We start from the raw sequence: 20,162 nt of genomic DNA, 5'->3' as shown, positions 1-20,162 counted from the left end.
AATTAAACACCTGGGTCACCATAGCAGCTCAGGAGCGCTACGTTTAATTCCCACCACCACCAAAACCAACCACCAACCAACCACCAGAGAAGTGGTTACATACCTGAAGACCCATGAGAGACTCTTGGAGACTTGGTACTGTCACTAAAAGTGAGCCTTGTTTTCTTACATTATGGATGATGTAGTCCCAGGCACTAGAACACAGTAAAAACAGTAAGATAACATTGCATATAAATCAGTATAGAGATAGCTGTCTTGTTCAGTGCCTCCCCGCTCTCTCTCATGATGGGGAGAGAAAGAGAGCCTCAAGCATGCTAAGCAATCTACTCTACCTTTAAGTTACAGCCCCAGCTGAGTTTGGTGGCACACACCTGGAATCCTAGCACTGAAGGAAAACTAAGGCAAGAGGATCCTCTTGAGTTTGATGGAACGGAAACGGAAAGGCTTGGGATTCTACCATTACATGCTGGAAACACAACACTACGGGCTGCCGAGGCTGAGGCAAGAGTACAGGAGCTGAGCAGGGGATTTTTAGGGCAGTGAAACTATTGTCCCTGTTTCAAGGCTGAGTGCATATCATCACACGTTGGTGCACATACATAGGCTGCACGACACCAAGAGTGAATGCCACTGTGGCCTGGGGCCTTCTGGTGACCATCATAACAAGCACACTGTTCTGGTGGGAGGAATGGGTGGCACAGACTCTGCAGGTGGGGGGAGTGTACAGGAAGTCTTTATCTTTTTTACAGATTTGCTGAGAACTCAGATGTCACACACACACACACACAAAAGGCAAAAACCTGATGTTAGCTTTTATCAGACACTGGATTTTTTTTTCCTGAATAAGGATGACAAAAGAAAATGCAGATAGTATCTAGAAATCTAGATGGGCAAAATGTTTACCCACAGGAAACAGAACTACAGTAGAAATTGGCAAATTTTCCAGTTCCTGAGGGGTGTTGCCAAAGTTACGAGGTCAAAGTACTGAGATTAACAAGATGGGGATGTGGGTTACTGTCAAGTTTCTGAATAAGGAGAAATGAAGTTTTCAGAAGCACACAAGTCAAGCAGGATCAGCATCGAAGCCTTGTCATTTCTCCATGAAGCAAATGAAAATCAGCCCTTCAGACTGGAACCAGAGCTAAGAAGATGACGAGTCCTTGAAAAACAAGGGGCGCCAAAGCCAGAAACCAAGCACAACTGTGTGTGGATGTGTACAGTGTGCGGATTAGATCTTCTAAAAGTCACATCAAGAGTGAAGTCGTACCTCATTTGGTTGGCTGTAGTATTTTGGGATGGAAGTCTAGTATCACAGGGCACCTGCAGAGTTTGGTGGGACTAGCCAGTTCTAAAGGACAATGAAATGGGCCCTGCCGATGATGTCACAGTGCAGTGTGTGTTGGGCCAGTTCTGTTTAACTCCCAGGTTGATATGCACTGGACTTCACCACATGGTCTTGGTAGATTACCACACCAGTGGGGAACACAGATGAAGCAATGCAGGGGGAACACAGTCTTTGCAGTGAGACGGGTGAGGTGGGTGGGTAGCAGTGTCAATTGTACTTATTTTTGGTTGAGGCTATGGCTAGTAGGTTTTGTAAGTTTCAGAACTTCTTAACAAGGTAATACAATGTTCAATAATGTTCAGTAATAAATGTCATCGTTTCAGCTAGCGCTATCTTTTTTAGTGTGATGTGGTGCCTAAAAATGATGTACTTTACAGGTCGACTTAATCCCAGACTGAAGAACTATATTAGCGCAATCTTTTTGTTTATCCGAGACAGGACTTACAGGGCTCAAGATGCCCTGAATTGGCTGTTTAGCTGAATTCACTGCCACAGCATAAGTGCTGTGTCCTGGACCCTGACTAGGGGCAATCAGAAAAACTAGGGTGGACTGTGCCCTGGAATGGAGAAGCTGCATCACCCCGGAAGCTCAGTGTGTTCATTATATGCAGTTGCACAGGCTAATGCGTGCAGCTGAACAAAGATGCAAGGTAGCACACACAGGTAAACAAGGAGGCGGGGCTTATGGTGTACAGCTGGCAAGAAGACAGGCTTAGCTAACCTCAATAGCAGCAGTCTCTGGAGGGGAGCAGTCTTCAGGCCGGAAACACCCAGGGGAAGCATGCTATGGTCATTTCCTACAATCACTATCAGCATCCGCACAGGGAGCGAGTTTTTGCTGCTCCCATGGGCCTAAGACACTGGGGTGCTTGGCATGGCCACGACCACGTCAGTAACACACATTCACCCGGGACGTCACTGCTCCCTAAGTACAAGTTATTGTATCAGGTAGCCACTGCTTGTTCAGTGACTCATGTGGTCTTGGGGAATGAACGTATGAAGAAAGCCGTTTGCATTTCTGTTTAGAGACAGGGTCACGCTATGCAGCCCTGGCTGGCCTGGAACTCTCATCCCAGATGCCTCTGCCATCCCAGTGCTGGTATTAAAGGTGTGTGCCACCACACTAATCTAAATATAGAACCTCACCAGCCCCCACAGAGCTCACCAACATTCTGCATTCCCAATCTGTGTATTTCGAAGGGTTTAAGCTACTTTTCTTTCAATGCCTAATACATATACCAGTGATATTAATACCGTTCAACAATAACATAACATTTTGCTTATCTGCAACTAAGTTTAAAAGTAAAACAGCTGCTGGTGTGGGGATACATGCCTGTCATCCCAGCACCGTTTGGGGGTAGGGGAATGCTCAGGTTTGAGGCCAGCCTGGGGTGCATAGAGAAGTGGTCAGACAGTTGCACTTTTCTCACTAGCTGAAAGTGGAGTAAATGGGCTGGGGAGACGGCTCAGAGGTGAACAGCACTGGCTGCTCCTCCTGAGTTCAGTTCCCAGCAACCACATGGTGGCTCACTACCATCTATAATGAGATCTGGCGCCCTCTCCTGGCTCACAGGCATACACGGATGCAGAACATTGTATACATAATAAAAATAAATAAATCTTTAAAAAAAAAAAGTGGAATAAAGAACCTGTTATTACTTCCTCAAGGACAGTGTTTGAGGATGGAGATGAAGCTCAGAGACAGAACATGTGCCTAGCATGTACAAGGCTGTGGGCTCAACCCCAGCACTGTAGAAACACTTTTCCAGGCTAATATTCTCATCTTCGCTACAAGCCTCAGCTAGTCCTTACTACTTTATGGTAGGAGTGATGCTAGTGTTAGCTGTTGACTTGATAGAGTCTAGAATCACCTGAGAAGGACTCTGGCTTCTGCTAAGGGCTATTTTGAGCAATTAACTGAGGTGGGAAGAGCTGAGCTAACTAGCATGCGCATGCGCACTGCTTCTAATCTGTGTGGATGCAGCTGACCAGATGCTTTGCTTTCCTGCTGCCTCGACTACCCTGTCATGGTGGGCTGTAACCAGGAACTAAAGATCCTTTCTTCCTAAAGTTGCTTTTGTCAGAGTTTTATCACGGCAACAGGGAAAGAAACCAAGACAACGGGCTAGAAATACAGTGGTATTTTACAGAAAAGAAAACCAAGGCAGAGAAGAGCAGTGTAAGAACTACTGGGAACTCTGTTAACTGTACCCTAAGCACATGCGTGACTCCTGCTGTCGTTTTATATCTGTCAAACACTGCGTGTTACAGGGACCGCTGAGACGGCCCAAAGTGTAAGGCCCACTACCTGAGCTTGATACCCAGAACATACAGTGGAGAGAACTGACTCCTGCAAGTTTTCTTTTGACTTCTACACACTTACTCTGGCACATTCACACTCACAAATAAATAAATAAATGTAAACTAAAAAATTATTTTATGGGCTGGAGAGATGGCTCAGAGGTTATATAGAACACTGGCTGCTCATCCAAAGGTTCTGAGTTCAAGTCTCAGAAACCACATGGTGGCTTACAACCATAACTAGTGAGATCTGGCGCCCCCTTCTGGCATGCAGGCACACAAGCAGGCAGAGCACTGATACATAATTAATAAATTTTTTAAAAAATTATTTTACAAAGTCAGTTTTTGTCAAAATTTTACACTTTGTATTTAATCTGTTTCCTTCTTAAAATAAGTTGATATCATGTATGAAACTGTCAAAGAATAAATAAAAATATTAATAAAACCAACTTGAGTGCTGGATGGTGGTGGTGCACGCCTTTAATTCCAGCACTGGGATGGCATAGAAGGGCAGATCTCTGCGTTCCAGGCCAGCCTGGTCTACAGAGTGAGTTTCAGGCCAGCCAGGACTACACAGAGAAACCCTGTCTTGAAAAACCAAACCCCCCCAGAATAAAAGAAAAAACAAAACCTCAAAACAACAACAAATAAACCAACTTGAGTTTGTTACTTTAAAATTAGCATGAAACCATTCTACCTTGCCAATCTCTTTCCACACCTTGCTGGGTGTAGTTTAGTAACAGATTTCTTGCTTCAGTAACATACCTGACCTGTTCAGCCTCAGTAAGAAAGTATTCGAAGACGTTATTCATTACAATGACATCGGCACTTTGCAGAAGTGAACTCTGGGTACATACGTCTGCATGAAGCACCTATAGAAGAATGAGCTTGTGTAAGATAATGAGGAGAGTGCATCAAGCAGCCGCGTAGGAGATGCCTGCTGGCTCAGTGATGCTGTGAGGACCACAGCTGAGGCACTTAGTATCTAGTAAAACCCAGACGCTTGTAAAGAAGATTTGTCTTGAATGGAATTATTTGTTCCATTATTATTGTGTCTCCCGAATTATAATTATTTTAACAGAGTTCAGAGATTTTTCCATTATAATTACATTGTTAGATGTCAGAGACAAAGGATCTAGATTTGAATTATGGCTCTGCCCAACTAGATTTGTACTCTTAGGTAGGTAGTTTTGTTTGTTTGTTTTATAGTGGTTATCAGTCCTGATTACACAATATAAAAGTTATAAAGGTAGATATGAAAACCAAACCAAACCAAACCAAAAGCCCAAGGGGCTGGAACAGCGGCTCACTGGTTAAGAGCCTTTACTGCTCTTGCGCAGAACCAGGGTGTGGGTCCCAGCACCCATGGGGGCTAACAGCGATCTGTAACTCTGTAGTTCCAGGAGACACAATACCCCCTTTTGACCCTGGTGGATACCAGACACACATGTAAGGCAGACATACACGGCAAGCAAAACGCTGAACACACAATTAAAAAAAAAATCTTAAAAAAAAAAACCCATGCCCCTCAAAACCACTAAAGTAAATTATAAACTGTCAAATTTGTCAAATGTTTGAACTTGATTCTAAAATTCACTTCAATGTATTACTGCCAAAAACGTAAGCAAAATAATTTATTTAAATCTTATATAGAGCTAAAGATTTGGCTCAGCAGTTAAGGGCACTGAGCTGCTCCAGAGGACCCAGGTACGAGTCTCAGCGCCCACATGGCAGCTCACAAACTTCTGTAACTCCAGTCTCAGGGGAGCCAACGCTCTCTTCTCACCTCTGCAGTCACCGGCACCACATCTGGTGCATAGACATACACGCAGGCAAACACACACATAATAAAATAAATAAATCTTAAAAAACCGAAACCCAAGCCAGGTGGTGGTGCACGCCTTTAATCCCAGCACTCGGGAGGCAGAGGCAGGTGGATAGCTGTGAGTTTGAGGCTAGCCTGGACTACAAAGCGAGTCCAGGACAGTCAAGGCTACACAGAGAGACCCTGTCACAATCCCTCCCCCCAAAAATCACCATAATGCTATTGATAGTGGGCTTGGGAGCTACAAGCCAAGAAAAACATGTGGGTGTGTACTGGAATAATATTTTGAAAAGTGGTAAAAAAAATTCATAAAAATATAAACATCATAAATGCTTTTATCATCATATTTAAGAAACAAAAGCAAGCACTTGATCACTTGTTTATTAACTATGACTTTTCAGAGGTCTTAATTTCCATGGCCAAGTCAGAGTGTCTCTGTGTAATAGGCCTTGGCTGTCCTGGACTTTGTAGACCAGGCTGGCCTCAAACTCACAGCCATCTTCCTGCCTCGGCCACTGAACACTGGGATTACAGGTATGCACCACCACACCCTCAGAGGTCTTAATTTTTACAGAGAGATTTATTTCCTTTTGTTTTGTGTGTCTGGTTATTTTGCCTGCATGCCTGCTTGTGTACCATGTGTGTGCAATGCCTGTGGAAGTCAGGAGAGGGTGTCAGAAACTGAGTTGGAGTTACAGACAATTGGTAGCTGCTACTGTGTGGGTGCTGGGAATTGAATCTGGATCCTCTGCAATGCTCTTAACTGTGAGAGATCTTTTTTTTTTTTTTTTTTTTTTTAAGTTTTTCAAGACAGGGTTTCTCTGTGTAGCCTTGGCTGTCCTGGAGTAGCTTTGTAGACCAGGCTGGCTTTAAACTCACAGCGATCCGCCTGCCTCTGCCTCCCAAGAGCTAGGATTAAAGGTGTGTGACACCACACCCAGCTAACTGCTGAGAAATCTTGCTAGCTCCCAATGAGTTCTTTTTTTTTTTTTAATTTAATTTTTAAATCTTTGGTTTTTTTCAAGACAGGGTTTCTCTTTGTAGCCTTGGCTGTCCTAGACTCTGTAGACCAGGCTGGCCTCGAACTCACAGCGATCCGTCTGCCTCTGCCTCCCAAGTGCTGGGATTAAAGGCGTGCGCCACCACCGCCTGGTGAGTTCTTAATTTTTAAATTTCAATTTTCAACTTTATAAATATTTTTGTTAGCTATGTGATTATTACCTAAGAGCAGAGCGAGGGCAGTCTCATCTACAGGGTAAGTTCTAAGCTAGTCAGGGCTAAAAGAAAGAAAAGAAAACTACGAGTTGATTTTTTTTTTTTTTTTTTTTTTTTTTGCAGTTCTAGGGACTGAATCTAAGATTTTGTGCATGGCAGGCAAGTACTCTTCCACTGAGCATGATCCCCATGCTCATGAACTTATTACCAGATAATGAATTCGCTCTGATCACTTATCTCTGTATTTGCAAGACAAGGGAAGGAAAAACACGTTGTATGAGGAAGTAACTACCTTTTATAAACCGAGGAAGGCTTGGTCTTCAAATTTTTAAAGAATGTTATTTATTGTTATTTATGTGTATGTGTGTGTGCCTGTTTACTTGTATGTACACCACGTGTGTGCAGGTACCTGTGGGAATCAGAAGAGATTGTTGGATAACGCGCAGCTGACAAGCAACTTTGAACACTGAATATGGGAACCCGACCTGGGTCCTCTGCAGGAACAGCAAGCAACTGCTCTTAAACGTTAAGCCATCTCTCTAGCCCCTTGATCTTTAACTCACTGGGAAGTTTTTCAATATTTTACTGTCTTTAATATCAGAGATCATTAATATTGTCTATATTGCCATGAGAAGTACAGAACAGTAATGAAATTTCAAGGACCACTGCATTAAACAAACAGAGTGCTTCCCCAAAACCAAACCCTCCCAAATCTTTTATCTTGTTATTTTTCTTTTTACAGGAAAAAGAGGAAAGCTGTTTTAGCCTAACAGGGACACCTTCCCCAGGCACCACTGTGCTGTGACATAGTATCTCCACCTCCCAGTTACAACAAGATAAGGAATCATGGGCCGTGCAAGCCCTTCTGTTTCCGGTTTAATGAAGTGCGCTGGCTGCCAACCTCTGTAGAGTCACAGTTCTGCCACCCAAACTGTCTGATGCACAGAAAAGAAAAGAAAAACTCTTCCAGGGAGGCAGAGGCAGGTGGATCTCTGTGAGTTCGAGGCCAGCCTGGTCTACAAAGCGAGTCCAGGACAGTCAAGGCTACACAGAGAAATCCTGTCTCAAAAAACAAAAACAATCTCTCTCTAAAAAGACAATAGGTCAAGCCAGTCTCGTTCCACACAAGAGCAGCAACAGGCAAGAATACAGAAGCAATTAGGTAAGATTCGCAAAAGCAACAGAAAACATACTGAACAGGTACCTTGATTCTGTCACCAAACTGGTATTTCTTTACGATCATTTCCTGCAACTGGCAAAATTCTCCGTTCAGCTCTACCCCGCAGAGCTGTGCTGCCGAGCTGTAGAGATATCCCTGAAACGAGAAGGCCAGCATGCCACACAACAGTGAGGGTTAGGTTTACGTTTATGTCCACTTGAATTAAAAAAGCCAACTGTTGCAAACCCACGGCGTTCAGAACTTTTCTGACCAGGGCCTTGACTCAAGTTTATTAACTCCTATTACATGGTTATATTTGTAAAGACTGGTTTTTAAATTTTCCTGGGCACTCAGCAAAGCTGGAAAGGATAGAAATGACCACAGTCCCCAGCTCTGTAGGCTCTGCTCAGCCGTCGTAATTTCTGGGAATGCTGCATCCTAGCAAAGCAGGCAAGGAGATCATCTGTGGGGAACGCAGCGACAACCGCAATCAGCTAACGGGGACATGGAGAGCTGCTGCAAATTGTGAGCTGCCTCGGTGGCAGAGGAATAAAAAATAATACACAAGGAGGGGTCAGCTAATTTTCTTTTTTTCTTTTTTTTGGTTTTTTGAGACAGGGTTTCTCTGTGTAGCCTTGACCTGGACTCATTTTGTAGTCCAGGCTGGCCTTGAACTCACAGTGATCCACCTGCCTCTGCCTCCCGAGTGCTGGGATTAAAGGTGTGTGCCACCACGCCTGGCTGGGGTCAGCTAATTTAATGAGGTAATCTTCTGCTAAAGGTCTGTCTTTCTTTCTCTTTCTTTCCTTCCTTCCTTTCTTTCTTTTTTTCTTGCAGGATTCATGGAGTACATACAGGCTGGCTCTGAACTTATCTTCTGGGTGCTTTAGATATGTGCCACTATGGCTGGTTCTTGAAGACGGCTGCCTAGCAACACATGCAAAGACCAAGTTTGAATCTATAGCTTCATCATATATGTTTATAATATTTGTAATGTGTTTCAAAGTACACATGTCAATATTAAATTTGGTATTGATTCAGGGATCTACTATAGGAAAAATGCCATCATATTTACATTATCAACACTGATACTATTCCAGCTAATTATGTGACAATACATTTTTTGCATGGTTCTTTTTTCCTTCTTTCTTTCCCTCCCCTTGCTCCTCTTTCTTCTTCTGTGTGTATATGTGCATGAGCATGTGTGGAGCCAGAAGGGGGTGTCTTCCTCTCCTCCCCCTTCACCTTGCTGCCCCAAGGTAGGCAATAGTTTTTAAAAAAGAAAGCTGGGGGGAAGGTGGGCAGAGCGTTGCACGTGCAATCCTGGCACTTGGAAGGCTGAGTGTCGGCCAATTCAAGACCAGCCTGGTGTTTGGCAAGTCTTAAACCCAATGCAACCTAACCCATCCAATGCCCAAGAATAACAGGAACATTAGAATAAAAGTCATCAAACTGTGTCATCTATTCACAGACTGAAAGTTAAGCATCAAAGAGTTGGTTTATGCCTAAAGCAGGCAGCAATGCTGGGAGCGGACAGCACCTGTTCCTGGCAAGAGTTGGTACTGCTATGGCCATGTTTTGTTTGTTTTGTTATAAACTGATCTAAGAACATTAGAAGTACTCACGACTTGGATTTATAACAAGAGCTACACTGAAGTAATATTTCTGAAACAAAAGTCATGCGCACATTTTGGGACACAGGAAATTGGACATGCTGTGTCCTTGGACATTGCCCAGTGTGCACTTTTATAGGGAACTAGAGAGACAGAGCCATCAAGTGACTTGCTCTGGACATACAAAAGGTCTTAGGCCCGGTGTATTTGTTATTCTTCTGAGTTCTTTTTTTCTTTTTTGGGCTAGGATTATAGGCGTATGCCACCATCGCCCGGCTCTTCTGAGTTCTTATCAAAGCTCAGTATACTATTTTATTTTAATATAGTACAAGGATAAAGAGGTTAGGCCCGGAGACAAGCCTCAGTCAGAATACTTAGTGGGTTGAGGCAAGAGGATCAGAGTTCAAGGTTATCCTCATTGACATAGCAAGTTTGAGGCCAGCCTGAGCCACATGATCCCCTCCCCAAAACAAACAAACAAACAAACAAACAAACAAACAAAGAGGGTAGTGAGTGGGGAGGGGGGAGGAGAGGAGAGAGAGTCAGTCAGTCGCATGGTCCACTCTGTTTATAGTTGTCACTTGGGTTGTGGAGACAAACCAGGAGAGGAAATTGGACAGCTGGTGTTTGAAATTCCAAACCCAGTTATTGCCACCAAGTAGAATCCAGGAGCCTGCCAACGGATCCGACTTCAACCTTAGCCTGTTACTTTAATAATAAAGCCAAGCTGTCACCTTGGATGGTGGCAGGCAAAGCTCTCGCTAGCAGAAGAAAGTATTTTCCACAGGTCGAGCAAGTCCACAAGCTGCACTTTACCCCATAAAGGACTGTGCCAAGTCTGGAGCCAACGTCAACCAAGACCTTTCCTGACAGGTCGGGGAGCACGTGGTGATAAATGAACTTCAACTCCACGAGGGAGAAAGAATGAGAGACAAACCCTGGGGAAAGAAGAGAATGAGCATTAATTAAGCTGTGCTTTTGCTTGTTGGTTGGTTTTTGAGACAGGGTCTCACTCTGTAGCTCTGGCTGGCCTGGGGCTCCCACAGACCTACCCACCTCTACCTCAGAGAGCTGGGGTTCGGCCTGCATCAACATGCCAGGCTGGCTGCGGTTACTTCTATCCTTGTCAGAGTTTTGTACCCCAGTTTCCGTGACAGCCTGACTCTGGTTTTCTTCTGACCTGGAGGGGAACTCCAAGACTCATGAGACCATGTCCTACATAGCATAACTGTCAGGAAGAATTATCATGGTCATGGAAAAAAAACAAAACCTAGGTGTGGTGGCGCACACCTTTAACCCCAGCATTCAGAGGTAGCGGCAGGCGGCTCGCTGTGAGTTGGAGGCTATCCTCGTCTACGGAGTGAGTCAAGGACAGCCAAGGTTACATAGAGAAACAAACAAAAAGAAGATGCAGGAGGAGGAGGAGGAGGAGGAGGCAACTAAATGGAAGAAGGTGACTAGTCCTCAGGAAGAGAGGGCATGTGCATGCCTCAGAGGTGGGAGGAGCTAGGCCACTGCAGTCCCCTACCCTCACAGCCCCTCACCATCCCAGTGACTCCCCTTGCCATCTGAGTGCTTGTCAGAGTCATTCATGGTGACTCAGATTCATTAGTTATCTGAGCTGCTCTGCTCTGGGTTTCCATTCGTCATTTATAACTGATTACATGGGGGACATAGGCCAATCTTAAGACTTACGGTTGTCAAACCCAGTTCTATGAATGTTTACACATCAGCCATTTGGTACATGGTACTTCAGTTTTTCCTCTAGCTCTGAGCCACATCTTTTTCCATCCTATGAATGTCATCTTTAGAGATGGGTCACTCGGTCAAAACAAAGCGCAAATAAACTTTTTTTTTTTTTGATTGCCTGTCTCTGTCCAACCCCATCCAGTAGTATTTCACCACCATCTGTCTTGCTAAGCAGGGGACTACCTCAGGTGCCAGGGAAGCTACACTTCTCACGGGAAGTCAGGCAGCATGTGGCCTATCTATCAATCTCAGTTGAAGAGCTATCTCTGACTAAGCAGTTTTTAGATGTGAAAGACATTAAGTAAACTGATCTCTAAAGACAGTTTTTAAAAAAACAGAATCTAACTCTACTACATTTCATCGCTCTACCCACCTACTTATCTACTTATTTGTGTGTGTGCCAGCGAGAGTACATGTACTTGTGTGCCTCAGTGCACATGTGGCAGCCAGAGGACAGCTTGAGGAAGCTGGTGCTACTTCTACCACGTGGGTGGCAGTCACTGATCTCGGGTCATCAGGTTTGACACAAACACTCTGCCAACTGAGCCATCTGGCTGTAGTCTCCCTACTTCTAATTTTGGTAATGGCAATGTTGGAGGTTAGCTTTTATTCTAAAAAGTGTCCAATAGTCTGATCACAAACTTACATACAGGGGCTGGAGAGATGGCTCAGTGGTTAAGAGCGCCGCCTGCTCTTCCAGAGGTCCTGAGTTCAATTCCCAGCAACCACATGGTGGTTCACAACCATCTATAATGTGATCTGATACCCTCTTCTGCAGATAAATCACTCATATGCAATAAATAAAATAAATAAATCTTTTAAAAAAACCAAATTTACATACAGAAGACATGGGTTAAAAAAAAATACACTGAAGTCAGCTTTGCAAATGAGGATCTTACCCAAAGGTGCTGTTCGGTGTGAGCCACACATGGTGCAGTAGTTTCTGCTCATTTTTCCTTCTTCACATAATGAGTCAATAAACTCTTCATCATAAAGGAATGCATCAACGTGAACTGTGGGTTCTGGCTGCTGTCGTATCTGGAGAAACACATCAAAGGAAGCAGAGTACAAAGAAGCTTCTTTTTATTGCTAAATAAGGCAAAGCAGCAGAGCAAGGCACAGAAGACAGAGCTCTGATTCACTTCTGTTTACTGCCCCTCCCTCTTTTTTTTTTTCTTTCTGAGACACTGATAACTTTCACTTTAATCTGGAAGGACACAAAACATTGCTGAGGTCTAACTTTGAGTCTTACATGTCAATCACCATCAAGATACCTGGCAAGGGCATGGTGGCGCACGCCTTTAATCCTGCCACTCGGGAGGCAGAGACAGGTGGATCACTGTGAGTTTGCGGCCAGCCTGGTCTACAAAGTGAGTCCAGGATGGCCAAGTCTACACAGGGAAACCCTGTTTCAAAAAACCAAAACAAATAAAACGACACTTGGCCAAACATCTTTGCTCAGAAAGCCAAGTTTTCAAATTGCTAAGATAGTATTGCTAAATTCAAATTGCTAAAATACTGCTAAGATAGTATTAAAACTTCAAGTTTCTAGATGTGGGTATCATAGTTTCTGTTTGTAATACCAGCATTTGAAAGACGGGGCAGGAATGCCTGAATTTGAGGCCAGCTGGAGCCATATAGTAAATTCAAGGCCAGGCTGGAGATTACAGAACAGGCTGAACACGTGGCATATGACTTGATGCCACCACTTGGTATTCAGAAGCAGGTGGATCTCTGAGTTTGAGGACAGCCTGGTCTACAGAGTGAGTTGTAGGCCAGTCAAGGCTATAGTAGAACTGTCTCCAAAGTAAGTTAAGTCAGGTGGTGGCGGCTTGGCTGTCCTGGAACTCACTGAACAGGCTGGCCTCAAACTCAGAGATCCACCTGCCTCTGCCTTCTGAGTGCTGGGATTAAAGGCATGTGCCACCACTGCCCAGTTTACTTTGCTCTTCTGAGATCCATTCTGAAGGACCGAGTATTTTCTAATAATTGTTAAATGTTCACAATGTCCATGTATTATTGAAATGTTCTGGGTTTAAGGCTAGGTATGGTGATACACACCTGTAACACCAGCACTTAAGACTGAGACCTCAATTTTGAGGCCAGCCAGTACTACAGAGCAAAACCTAAGCAAAAAAACCCTATCAACCCACCAAATAGTCAAACAATACTCTCCATCAACCCCTCCCCCTGGGAAAACAAGTGCGGGATTTCATTCCTCCACTCAGGTGTTATAGATGGAAGAGGCTGGACCGTTAACTCCTGTTGAGTAGCCGAGCTGGTGGTGGCACACACCTTTAATCCCAGCACTTGGGGAGGCAGAGGCAGGCGGATCTCTGTGATTTCGAGGCCAGCCTGGACTACAGAACTAGTTCCAGGTCAGCCTGGGCTGTTACATAGAGAAACCCTGTCTCAAAAACCAAACCAACCAACCAACCAACCAAAGAAACAAAAATACTTGTTGAGTAAATAGTACTGGGGAATCCAAAGGTTAAAGCCTCAAAAGAAAGAGGTGCATGACTGAAACCCCAAGTGGAAAACTGCTTAAAGCTGCATTTAAAACTAGTGAGTTTAGAGAGTGTGCGGTTAGGAGAAGCAGACTTCTTGAGTGGGATAAAAATAGTTCAACATATTTACTTTTTGAAAGGCTAGCTGTTCTGAGCAAAGCACAGCTTCCAGAGGCAAGCAGTTCCGAAGGTCGTCGGCTATGTTCTTCAACATAATGTCATTGTTATCTTCAGTGAATTCATCAAAATCCCCTGAAAAAGAGTAAAAGGGAAAAAGAAATAGCCCCTGTTCTTACACTCATACCTAGACTGAGAGATTACGGATGGTGCATTTCCTAGTAGAGAAGCCGTCTACACACTGGCATGTCAGCTCTAATCCGAGTTCCATTTAAGACGGTGACTCTCTCAGGCTGCCGAGATGGCTCAGTGGGTAGAGACACTTCTTAAAGAAGCATGATGAGTCAGCTCAACCCCTGGAAGCCACACGAGGGAGTGAAGAACTCCCACAAGCTGGCCCTGGCGTCCTAACATGTGCACAGACCTGCACATACATCAAATAAATAAAAAGCACACTTTACAAATAAAATACATTGTTTCTTTCTCCAAACTCATCATCAAATAAAAACAAAGATGCAAGGAAATATGTAGTTTTCAGTTTTTGTTTTTTCGGGGCCAGGTTTTTCTGTGTGTAGTGTAGCCTTAGCTGTCCTGGAACTCACTTTGTAGATGTTGAAGAGAAGTAGTTTTAAAATTTAAACTTCTTTCTTTATATTCATGAATAGTACTCTCTTGGTTTTCAGGGTGTTAAACCCACTAACAAATAATAAAGTATTTTATCTTTTGACGGAGTGAATCTTAGAAAATTTGGAGGTATTGTTCAAGGATTACTCAGAAGACTGACAGCCTTCATCTGAACATCCAGACTCCAATAAAATGCATTCTTCAAGCCGTGAACACAATAGGGCAGCCCTGAAGCCAGGCGGTAGAGTTCTCGGCTACTTGTACTGGCCTCGGGTTGATCGTAGCAATGCGTAAACAAGATGGGGTACCATGTGCCTGTAACTCCAAGAAGCAGGAAAGATCACAACTTAAGGTTCTCACTGGCTACATGGTGACTCTGAGGCTGGCCCAGGCTACATAAGACCCAGCCTCAAAATATAAACCTAATAAACAAGAGTAATACTGACACCGACTGCTGCTCTGGTGCACTATAGCACAAGAGGAAAAATTAACACACACATATTATGAGGTCTACTCTGAGGTCAGATAGGCCTTGAACTCATAGCAATCCCCCTGCTTCAGCCTTCTTAAGTATTGTGATTACAGTTGTTTCAAAGCCTGCCTAAAATAGCATATTTCCTTAAAAAATATTTATTTGCTCTATGTGATGAGTGTTTTGCTGCATGAACGTATGAGTACCATGTGTGTGCCCAAGGAGGACAGAAGAGGGCATCAAATCCCTTGGAACTGGACATTTGGTTGTGAGCTGCCATGTGGGTACTGGGGACTGAGCCCGGGTCCTCTGGAAGGGCAACAAGTGCTATTAACCCCTGAGCCATCTCTCCAGGCATCACACAGCAGATTCTCAAAGGCTGTGGCCAATATCTGAATGGTCTTGTAAAAGGGCGGAAATAAAGATGCAAAGATAGAGTAAAAGAGTGACAGGGAGCCTGTCTAGGTAAGGGTACAAAATAGTATCCATGTTTCTGTAGTTTCCACTTTCTATGAGTTAAACTGTATCGTTTGTAAGTAGTTCAAAGACAATCTAAGACAGAACATAATTTATCTGGAAATGAAGCATTCTTTTAAAGTTTTATTTTAAATAATTTTTTATTTTTTCATATACATTTATATTATTACACATATATAAAATGAACGACATACAGCAAGAAGAACTACGAAACAATCAAGAATTATATTAGTGTTTTGGCTATTTGTATTTGGCAACCTTGAAGAAAAGATATTTCCTATCTTGGTGAGTCTAAGAATCTGAATGAAGCACTCTGAAGAAGCCAGCTTCTCTCCAGGATGCTAAATGGGAAAGACTGAATGAAATGGTAGATTGGAAAACAAAGTATTTTACCTTTCTCTGAAAAGACTATTGTAATTATGAGTTCTTGCTAGGGCATAAGGAACACAGGGTGCTGTCTTTCTTACTGTTAAAAGGAGCCATGATGACGCCAGACATGGTGGGTCGTATTTCTATGGGCTTAGCTCTCAGGAAGCCTGAGGCAGGAAGACTGTTGCCTTTGAAGCTGGCTAGGGCTACATGTGAAACTATCTCAAAAACCAAAAACAAACCCCCCAAAAAACAAAACCCAAATGCTGTGGGGATTAAGGGCAAAGCTGAGTGGCTGAACATATGCTTAGAGGGTGCAATGCCCTGTTTTTGATCCCCAGCATCAAATCAGGAAGGGACAGAAAAATAAATAGTTCTAGAAGCAAGTCAAGGACATCTTGAAGGGAATGTCTATTTTCTCCATTTCTGCATCCCCCAAAACTTAGGTCATGATCTTTGCCTGTCAGTCACTCTCTCCTTTTAAGTTTTGAGGCATGGTCTCTCACTGAATCTGGAGCGTGTCAATTCAGCTAGACCCGCTTGCCAGCAAATCCCAGGGATCCTTTCTCTCCACCTCCCCAGCACTGGGATTACAGGCACCTGCTGCCATGCCATTTCTTAGTGGGCACTGGTGATCCATCAGGTTCTCATGTTTACATAGCAAGCGCTTCACCCACTGAGCCGTCTCCCCAGCCTACGATCTTTTTGTAAAAACAATAAAAATCAACATATAGATAAAACATAAAAACTGTATAATATACAGAGCAATGAGATATTCTAATACATGTCTATATTATTCAATATTTAAATCAGGTCAGAAGTATCTCCTATACATTTGATATTTCTTTATGGTGAAAACATTCAAAATCCTTTATTCTAGCTTTTTAAAATGTATGTCATAGCCTGGCATGCTTGTAATGCCAGCACTCAGGGAGGCAGAGGCAGGCGAATCTCTGTGAGTTCGAGGCCAGTCTGGTCTGCAGAGTGAGTTCCAGGACAGCCAGGACTACACAAGAAAACCCTGTCTTGGGGAAAACAACAACAACAACAACAAAAACCTCAAATAAAACATATGTCATTATTTTCTAGAGCCATTTTATTGTAAAATAGCACACAATTATCTTTTTGTTTTTTTAAAGACAGGGTCTCACTTTGCACCCTTGGCTGGCCTCGAACTTATAAAGATCCACCTGCCTTTGCCTCCTGAGTGCCAGAATTAAATGTGTGTATTACCACCATGTCCAGCTTCCCCTTTTGTTGTTGTTGTTTTTTGTTTTTCGAGACAGGGTCTCTGTGTAGCCTTGGCTGTCCTAGACCCACTTTGTAGACCAAGCTGGCCTGGAACTCACAGCGATCTGCCTCCCTCTGCCTCCCAAGTGCTGGGATTAAAGGCGTCTGCCACCACGCCTGGCTACATATACCATCCTTGCATGAACCCAAGTTCAGTTCCCACACCCTAAGCCACCTATTACTCCAGCTCCCAGCCCTGAGCTCCCACCAGTGCCTATACCCACCCGCCCTCCACATATCTGAAACAAAATTTAAAATGTACTAATTTCCTAATCAAAATTAAAACATGCCCAATTTGACAAGTTAGTTTTGTTTATGTATTTTCCTAAATGTTCTTATTCTGTCCCAAGTGTTTTCTTTATTCACTGTCCCTGATTCATAATTGTTAACAGAAACTTTCAGACTTCAAAAGAAAGTTTTTAGCCAAGATGAGTAAAATTCATATTATTTATAGTGGTTAGGACATAGCGTTTGAAAAGACTAAGAGCCGGGCGTGGTGGCGCACGCCTTTAACCCCAGCACTCAGGAGGCAGAGGCAGGCGGATCGCTGTGAGTTCGAGGCCAGCCTGGTCTACAAAGCGAGTCCAGGACAGCCAAGGCTACACAGAGAAACCCTGTCTTAAAAAACCAAAAAACAAAACAAAACAAAAAAAAAAAGACTAACTAGGGGATCATCTTCTCGCGATAATAGCTATAAAAATATCAGAAAGGCAACTGATATATTATGGAAGTACGTAAAACTGGAAATCATTTTAAAGTATTTCTTACACATTTATTTATTGATGGTACACTGCCATGCTGTGCATTTGTGGGGTCAGAGGACAAGTGTGCTTTCCTAGCATGTGCGTCCCAGGGACGGAACTCAGGGTGGAACTTGGCAGCAGATTCTTTAGCACTAAGCCGTCTCTCTGGCCTTTGAATTCACTTTACTATTAAATATTTACTCTAAGAAACTAAATTTGTTGAAGCTAGGCTTGGTGGCACACAGGTGTGACTCTACCTATTCCAGAGGATTGCCTGAACCCATGAGTTTATAGTTGGTGTGAGGCAACATAATCAAACTGTCGGAAAAACAAATTATTATCCGTCAAAAATTTTACTTATGAGCTGGAGAGATGGCTCAGAGGTTAGGAACGCTTCTGCTGGCTGCTCTTTCAGAGGTCCTGAGTTTAATTCCCAGCAACCACATGGTAGTTCGTATCCATCTATAATGAGATCTGGTACCCTCTTCTGGCACACAGGCAGAATACTATATACTAAATTAAAAAAAAAATTTTTTTTTTTTGAGACAGGGTCTGAACATGTAGCTCTAAGGTTAAAATTCATTATGTAGACCAGGCTGACCTTGAATTCACAGAGATCTCTCTGCATTCTGAGTGCTGGGATTTAAGGGATACACCACCGTGCCCAGCTTTTTAAAAAGTTAAATTACATCTTACTTATTTGTGCATGTGTATAAGTCTGTGTAAGCACTTGTGTGGTACAAACGATGCAAGCAGTCCTTCAGCCCTGAGTGTTACTTACTCAAGTATTCAACAAGGCTTTTACAGTGTACTTTCAAATTTCCTGAATGATGTACTAAGTTGCTCTGAAGGAGAGATAAACCTGTTTTTTAGGATTCCAAGTGTGGGATCAGAACGGTCTTGTGAGAGAACAGGTGAGGTTAATCCACTAGAAGACCTGACCACCTTGTGCGGGAGCTTGATTGTTGCCAGCTGAAAAGATCCCGTGAACAGACTCTGGGAGGAGCTATATAAATGAGCCGAGAACTGGAGGCGGGGTTTTTTTTTTTTTTTTTTTTTGAGACTTGGGATAGTTTTGGCTGTTCATTGCTACACTTTGAGACACTCCTAGAGAGAACCGCTTGAGGGAAGGCTTTGGGGCTCCAGCTCCTGCTGAAGTTCTGGGTTCTGGTTACTCCAGGTTCCAGCAGAAGAAATCCTGCTGATTGTGCCAGGATAATCGTTCCTTGGAACTGATATCCTTACAGTTTTGTTATTGTGTCCATTAATCCTCATTTCCTATTGTTTTGGTTAGTTGGGTTATAAGTGACCATATACTTGGTCACTAAGTTGTTAATAAAATATAGTGGTTAAGAAAATTGAGCATACATTGCTGATAGATATGAGTAAGAATGGGAGGCGGTGGGCATGGCGGCACCTGCCTTTAAGCTCAGCACTCTTCTCTCCCCTCTCTACCACTGGGAGGCCGAGGCAGGGCAGCAAGGGTTCTAGGACAGCCTGGGACGAACAGCAAGTTCCTAACTCAAAACAACAACAAAGAACATATATTTCATCGAACTTCCTTCCACAGCATTGGATGGAGTCATAAAAACAAACTTGGTGGTTTTAATTCACATTTATTCAATTACCAATTAGAACAAACACCTTTTAAGCCATGTGACAGCCATTTCAGAAGGGCCAGCCACAGTCCTTTGGGAAGTCTAACCTGTGGGACTCTGCTGTTAAGGTGGAAGTCTGGCATTTCTGGAATGCCTCTGAGCTCAGTAGAAGATGACAGATTCCCTTTCTCAGCTGGTTTCCCTCTCTGCCTAATCTGGGAAACCCCAGGTCTTCTAAGGAATGTCACATAGGCCTCAGGGAGATTAAAAGCCCAACCCTTTCCTGATAAGAAACCCTTTCAGCGAGCACCTGGGGATTCCTGGAAACACTCACCCTATACTAAAGCAAATGACCTATAACTGTGCCTGGAGATCTTCTCCCACCTGTAGCTAAAGGAGGCCTCTGTTCCCTTCTCCTGATAGGACTGTGTTAACTCTATGCAAATGAGTATCCCTGGCATCCCTAGCCCCAGAGAATCAAACACATTCATCCTCAAAAACCCTCCCACTGAACAACAACAACAACAACAACAACAACAACAACAACAAATCTAAGGCTGTAATCCCAGCACTCAGGGAGGCAGAGGCAGGAGCACAGGACAGGCAGGGCTTCACAGAGAAACCCTGTCTCGAAAAAAAAAAACAACCCAAAACCAAACCCCTCCCACTGCCCAAGGTGTGTAAATCCTTGTTTCACAGGAAACAAGGAAGCCAGCATCATCTGTTTCATCAAAGATTGTCTGACACTCGCCATTTAT

General features: G+C 43.5%; 1 protein-coding gene and 1 long non-coding RNA gene across 3 annotated transcripts in view; one reads left to right on the top strand and one right to left on the bottom strand.

Annotated features, from left to right (window-relative positions):
* LOC311603331 overlaps window positions 1-20,162 on the top strand; it is a 98,732-nt gene that overhangs the window by 14,777 nt on the left and 63,793 nt on the right. The window lies entirely within an intron of this gene.
* Window positions 1-20,162, bottom strand: part of LOC311603320 (uncharacterized protein) — a 42,414-nt gene that overhangs the window by 8,971 nt on the left and 13,281 nt on the right. For both annotated transcript variants that reach the window (XM_084792368.1, XM_084792369.1), the window contains exons 2-7: window positions 13,845-13,966; window positions 12,107-12,245; window positions 10,275-10,396; window positions 7,891-8,001; window positions 4,412-4,518; window positions 104-194 (exon numbers count right to left, since the gene is read on the bottom strand). In XM_084792368.1, coding sequence (XP_084648494.1) covers window positions 104-194; window positions 4,412-4,518; window positions 7,891-8,001; window positions 10,275-10,396; window positions 12,107-12,245; window positions 13,845-13,966 — 692 coding nt within the window. The remainder of the gene's footprint in view (window positions 1-103; window positions 195-4,411; window positions 4,519-7,890; window positions 8,002-10,274; window positions 10,397-12,106; window positions 12,246-13,844; window positions 13,967-20,162) is intronic.

The sequence above is a fragment of the Acomys minous genome (genome assembly GCF_964271855.1).
Source record: "Acomys minous genome assembly, chromosome: 8".
Taxonomy (NCBI): domain Eukaryota; kingdom Metazoa; phylum Chordata; class Mammalia; order Rodentia; family Muridae; genus Acomys; species Acomys minous.
Note: the sequence above shows the minus strand (reverse complement) of the source record. Positions and strands in the feature narration are given on the sequence as shown.